We start from the raw sequence: 6,188 nt of genomic DNA, 5'->3' as shown, positions 1-6,188 counted from the left end.
GCGGTCTTCTGTTGAGATTCTTCCTGCAAAACATGCTGTTTATTTACATCATTTCACCAAAAATATAATATTTGATCAAAAAATTCTAGAGGTTTCAGACTATAACTTTTATGACTCAGAAATCAAAATTCAAGTATTTTTGAAGGCTTTTTAAGGTATTATTTTCAATATTTTATTGTTATTGAACGCTTTAAGACTTTTTAAGAACTCATGGTAACCAGCAATGGGAAGGGGGGGCGGGGATGCACACAACTCAAAGGTGAATTTCTACTGTCCTAGAAATGTTTTTTGGTCATTAAAAGATCATTGGGAATGATTTGAAAATAAAGTAAAGATGATCGGAGTGGGTTTTTAAATACTTCAACCGTGATGAACTGCAGCATGTTAGTAAAAAAGTTTATGCTAATGTAGCACATTAAAGTCCTCGTCTGTGTCACATCGATGTCTCTTCTTAGTCGTGAGAAATCCAAAAGCACCAAAAAGCCGAAGTTTGTTCCAGTCAGAAAAGGTTTTGTGTTTCCATGTGATCCTTTCACCTCTTTCTCCCAAAGAAAGTCGCTTTTTCTGCAGAGTTTGAGCTCGTTTTGTTCGGATTAAATCGCTAAAACGTGAGTTTGGTGTGAAGCACTAGCTAGTGTGAACCTCCAGGGAAAATAACTAAATTTATTTGACGGTGGGTCAGAAAGGTCAGACTCTCGGTGCATCAGAAAGTCACGGGTAGCTCTCCGCTCGCTCCCACGGCTGCATCTCGCTGAAGAAGCCCTCGTACAGGCCGAAGCCCTGGTCCAGAGGAACGGCCTGGGCCTCCTCCTTGATCTCCTCCCACGGCTGCAGCGCCAGCTCCGCAGGCTGGTCCGAGAAAAGCACCTCGAAATGCTGCTGGTGGCCGTGCATCAGCTGATCCGGGTGCAGCTGCGGGGGGAGCTCCCCCATGCCGACGGCGCAGTCGGCGGCGCCGAGGCCCGGGTAGCCGTAGAGCTGATGGTGGGTCACGAGCTGGCTCTGACCCATGACGTCTCCGCCTCCTCCGCACCACCTGCCCATAGCGACGGGGTGCTGCCTCCCCTCCACCTCGCACCCCAGAGAGCTCAGCGCCACGTTAATGTCCAAGTCCTCGAAGGTGCTGCAGCCGCCGCCGAGGACGTCGTCAAACACCGACGCCAGGTCGAAGTCCCCCCTCAGGATGTCTGCGGCCTCCGTGGCCAGCAGGGGCGACTGCGTGGCTCTGGCGGGCTTGGCGGCGCTTTTAGGCGGCAGGTGTTTCCGTTTCCCCCCCGCGGTTTGGTAGGGGCAGGTGCTGGGGGGGCTGTGTCTCTGCGTGCTGCTGTAGTGGTTAGCGGACATCCTCCGGCGCTTGAAGATGCCGTTGACAAACATGTCGGCGTACTGGGGGTCGATCTGCCAGAAGCCCCCCTTCCCCGGCTCGTCCTTCTGTCGGGGGACCTTCTTGAAACACTTGTTGAGGGACAAGTTGTGACGAATGGAGTTCTGTGGAGGAGAATAATTAAAAACAAAAAAAAAAGAAAGAAGTCTCATCAAACAAGGACACAATGGCAAATCAGTGGAGCAGAGAGAGAAAACGCTTTTCTGTCAGGGAGGCAGCAGAGTGGGCGTTGGGGGGGTTGTTGTTTGTGTAGAAAGGCAAATGTAGCTAATGAGGCTTTCTAGTAACAGGCAGCTCTGTGCTTTTCAAACATGATCAGCTGGATCTCTGGAGCCCTCATTAACACACACACACAACACAAACGCACAACACAAACACACATGAGTGCTTTCTGCATCTAATCATCACCCCCCTCAGACAAAACCCCCACATGAGCCGCAGAAAGAGAGTAAAAACCACATCACCAGGGGCGGACTTAGCATTTTTGGGGCCCCAGGCGAACACTAACATGGGGCCCCCTTCATCAATTCATTAATTATTGCAGTCACGTTTTACTAAAGAAGAAAATATTTAATATGATGGGAAAAAAGACACTTCAGTATGGAGTGGCGTCAATTAGGATGAAAAATTCTCAAAATGACAGTTTTCTGTCTTTTCTGTCCTGTTTGTTACATTGGAGTATTCAAACCACCATGAATGACAAATATATATTAATATTATAATAAAGTTGTAAATTTATGAGAAAAAAGGTTTGCATTTCACAAGAACAAAATCATAAATTTATGAACATTAAACTATGACTTTGTTCTCATTAAAAATTGACTACTTTTTCATAATTTTTGACTGTTTGAAAAATTTGTACTTTTTTACTCGTAATTTTACGACTTTATTCTCATTAAGTTTTTACTTGTTTCTTACAAATTTACAATTTCTTTTCGTAAAAATTTGACTTTTTCTTATGATTTTATTCTGTTATACTTTTTTTTTTACTTTTTTCCTCATAATTTCAAACATTTTGTCTCATAATATTTAAGCTTTTTTCTCATAACTTTGTCTTTATTCTCATTACTTTTTTCTTTTTCATAATTTTACAACTATTGTCACCGTTTCTTTTCATGATTTTATGACTTTTGTCTCTGAATTTTTTTGTACTTTTTTCTCATCATTTTCAAACTTCATTATCATAAAAATGTTTTCTTAAAATTTTACAGTTTTATTTTCAGAGTTTTGAATTTTTTCTTACAAATTTTCAATTTCATTTTGATTTTAAAAAATAGCTTTTCTCTCATGTTATGATGTTCCCATATTTTTTTTTCTTATGACTTTACAACTATACTCTCATGTTTTTTTTTTCTTTTTTATATAATTTAACAGCTTTTCATTTTTTATGATTTTACGACTTCTTTCTGATAAAATTTTTACTTTCTTATCATCATTATAGAAACTTTTTTCTCTGAAAATTTTGACATTTTTCTTTGAAATTTTACGACTTTATTTTAAAAATTTCTATTCATAACTGACTTTTTTCTTATATTTTTACAACTTTGTTCTCATATTTATTTATTTTTTTCTCATAAGTTTTTTTTATTCCATCTGCATAACATTTTTTTCACTGTTTTCTCAAAATTCTGTTCTTTTTTTCTGTTCTGCCGTCCTGCACTTCATGAACTGCTGCATAAAATTTATTTCTCTTTATTCAGATCACATTTCCACTTATATTATTTTTTTCCATCTTATTGTTTTTATTTCTTGGAAAAGTCTCTGCTTGCTGTCGCTGTTGACTGAATATTCCATTGCTGCATAATTGTTGGAGGATGAAACACTTGAGTAAATTTAATGTCATTTCAGTGATTTAGGTTTTTATGTTTAGACAATATTTGATACATTTTTGTTAATTACCCAGTCCGGGGCCCAAAAGTGTTGGGGGCCCCAGGAAGTCGCCCAACATTGCTTAATGGTGGGACCGCCTCTGCACATCAACATTTGTCAGAGTCATAAATTATACAGGAGCGTAATCTAATCCGGATTACCTGCCAGCTGGGCTCCGCGTGTCTGTAGTAGCAGAAGTTCTCGGTGATCCAGTTGTAGATGGTGGACAGAGTGACTTTGGGCTGCTTGCTGGCCTGCATGGCCATACAGATGAGGGAGGCGTAGGAGTAGGGAGGCTTGACTTTGGGGTTGCTCTTGTAGTCCACCTCAGCCGGCGAGCTAGCCTGGACGGACACCTGCGGGTGCGCGCAGCTTGGAAAGCGCGGCGACGCGCTGGAGGCGCTCCCGGAGGTGACCGGGCTGCCCGGATACAGGGGCATCCCGGCGGCGGCGGTGTCCCCGGCGGGGGGGCTGGACGGGGAGTCGGTCCCGGCTCTCTGGAAGCCGAGGCGCCTCATGAAGAGGTGCTGCTGCGAGGATGGGCAGCCCGGTCCGGCGCCGTGAGCGCGCTCCGGGTCCGCGCTGAGGATGGAGAAGTTCTGCAGCCAGTGCAGACTGGTGAGGCTGTCGTCCAGCGGGGCAGAGTCGGTGAACGGGTCCTCCGGGAACACCGACAGCCAGTCCTCCCGAAACTTGCTGGCACTGTCGAGACTCGATAGAACCGGCATCCTGCGTCTTTTACGCGCGTCAGATCTCTTCAATCTCGCATCCACAAACTAAACCCGAACTCCAAACATGAAACCAGCTGTATTGAGACTTCAAAAATGACAGTAATTCTCTAGCTTGAGCCGGAGATGCTCCGCGCACCTGTTGCAGCCTCTCCTCTCCTCACTGACGCGTCAGCGGCGCGCGCAGCGTCTGCGCAACAAGTGAGGCGGGGGCACGAGCGCAGCATCCACAGACAAACATCGAGGAGAGGTCCAAGCGTTTCTCTTATTGCTCCCAAACTCTGTGGAGAAAAACCGTGAAGATACTAAAGTAAAATCCCTCAGAAAGCCCGAGGGACCGCCCACCGTCCCTTTAAACGCTGGAGACAACCTCTGATTGGCTGAGCGGGTCTTTCCCGACCCAGGTTTTCATTTACCTACCGCCCACCTCTGTTCTATTGGATCAAACACCTGGACAGTCTCCTCTTTTTTAATCTGACCTTTGGCTCTGGACACGAAGTGGCGCGTAAAAGTGCGCCAAAGAGCCCGCTCCCGCCTAAATATAGCCTTCTTATTATTACATGCTGACATTTTTAGAACTATATCTGCTGGAAAATGTATATTATTTAGCTAAAGTTCTCGTTAGTTGGAGAAATCTGTTTTTCTAGTCCAGGAAAAGTAATAAAGAACAAGTTTTTTAGGCTGAATATTGTGACTTTGCCTCAATTTATTCATTTTTGGAAAAATATTAATGAATTTTCTTGGAAAAAGATCTGGCTTTTATTGAGTTTCTATCCTATTTCCAAAGGAAAGTGAAATCTATGTAAAAATAAAATGTTACATAGATTTTACCCTGAAAAACTTATGCAAGAACATTTAAACCAATGCTGACATATATTTTAATAACTTTCACCTAATTTATTTTGGCTTTGCCTCTTTTCTCAGTCTTTTTGGAATATTTTGGGGTTTATTTTGTTATAAACGTGCACTTTTTCTTTGCAGACATGCATCGTTTGGCTTCCATCAACACAAAAATTTATAAATTACATTTTAATTCAATTTATTCCTAATTTTTGTACAATTTGATATTTAGAAATGTCAATTTTTAAACAAAATCCCAGTTTTTTTCTTTACTCTTGGTGGAGGTCAGACTATATGTTAAGTTAAAAAAAAGCTTTAAAATGTGTTCCCAATGTAAATTCGTTCAAAGTCTGTAATTCTTTTGTCAATTTCCATACTTATTTTGTACTCTTATTTATTCATGCCTCCACTTGGTACTTTATTTTATTTTGTTTTCTTTTATTTTAGTTTAATTTACTTTAACTTAACTTAGGTTTAAGTTTAAGTTTAGTTTCATTCCTTGTTTCCATGTTAATGTAAAACGTATATTTAGCTGTTATCTTAGCAGATTCCGAGCTCCAGGTGAACAATATTATTTATTGAAAAAGTCCATTGAAAACCTTCTTTGGTTTAGGTATTGTCAATGTCAAGAATTTAGATGTTTTATATGAGTTTAATAAGTCAAATCCCATTTAAATCTTAGAGAATTTTATTTTTTATATCCCTGTTGATGGAATAGTCCATTGCTCCACGGAGACGGGGGAGGACTAAACTCCCACCTTTTATGTCCTTTCAATGTTTTAGGTTTCTTATGACAGAGTTTAATGATGACGGGTGTAGAAATTATTTAAGGTCTGGGCCCCCCAGAGGATTGGAGGGGCAATTGCCCACCTCTGGCCCTGTTTTTATATTTTTGAACTGTACCTCCACCTTTTATGGTAAAGTTTCTGAAAAATAAAAATCTGTAGAGACCTTCTAGTCTTCTTAAAACACTTTAATTCAATTCTAGAGTTATTTGTGTGTTTTTGGGGTTCCTTTTTACTATTTTTTTGGTTCATTAAAGCCCAATTTGTTTTTGTTTTTTTCTTGAGTATTTTTTTAATTATCAAACAAAACTTTATTAAGTATAAGTTTTAACCTCGTAATTATGGAGTTTATTGTGTGTACTCATTGATTTTCAAATGATTTGCATCATTCTTTGATTTGATTTCACTTTGATTTTGATACATCAGTTTCAAACACTTTCTACACAATTTTAGTTTAAGAAAAAAACTTTTTTTTTTAAATTATATGAGCATAAATTAAGGTAAAGCTAAAAAGAGTTAGGTTAGCAAAATGTAAACACTTTTTCTCCTTTATTGACGCATTGAACGTCGCAGAATTCAATT

At 40.4% G+C, this 6,188-nt stretch overlaps 1 protein-coding gene across 1 annotated transcript; it reads right to left on the bottom strand.

Annotated features, from left to right (window-relative positions):
• Positions 1 to 643: 643 nt before the first annotated feature.
• On the bottom strand, positions 644 to 4,491 carry foxj1b (forkhead box J1b). Its single transcript, XM_024284362.2, has 2 exons — positions 3,415 to 4,491; positions 644 to 1,488 (listed from the first exon to the last, which is right to left on the bottom strand). Exons 1-2 carry the CDS (start codon positions 3,979 to 3,981, stop codon positions 712 to 714), a joined length of 1,344 nt encoding a protein of 447 aa, XP_024140130.1. The 5' UTR covers positions 3,982 to 4,491; the 3' UTR covers positions 644 to 711.
• Between the last annotated feature and the right edge of the window lie 1,697 nt (positions 4,492 to 6,188).

This window comes from Oryzias melastigma, linkage group LG19 (assembly GCF_002922805.2).
Source record: "Oryzias melastigma strain HK-1 linkage group LG19, ASM292280v2, whole genome shotgun sequence".
In the NCBI taxonomy this organism is placed as follows: Eukaryota; Metazoa; Chordata; class Actinopteri; order Beloniformes; family Adrianichthyidae; genus Oryzias; species Oryzias melastigma.
This window is presented reverse-complemented; position numbering and strand designations above follow the sequence as displayed.

Excerpts from the sequence above, each read along its gene's own strand:
- foxj1b (XM_024284362.2), bottom strand. The coding sequence starts at position 3,981 with ATGCCGGTTCTATCGAGTCTCGACAGTGCCAGCAAGTTTCGGGAGGAC. Across the intron at positions 1,489-3,414 it reads ACGCGGAGCCCAGCTGGCAG|AACTCCATTCGTCACAACTT; the intron begins GTAATCCGGATT and ends TCTCCTCCACAG.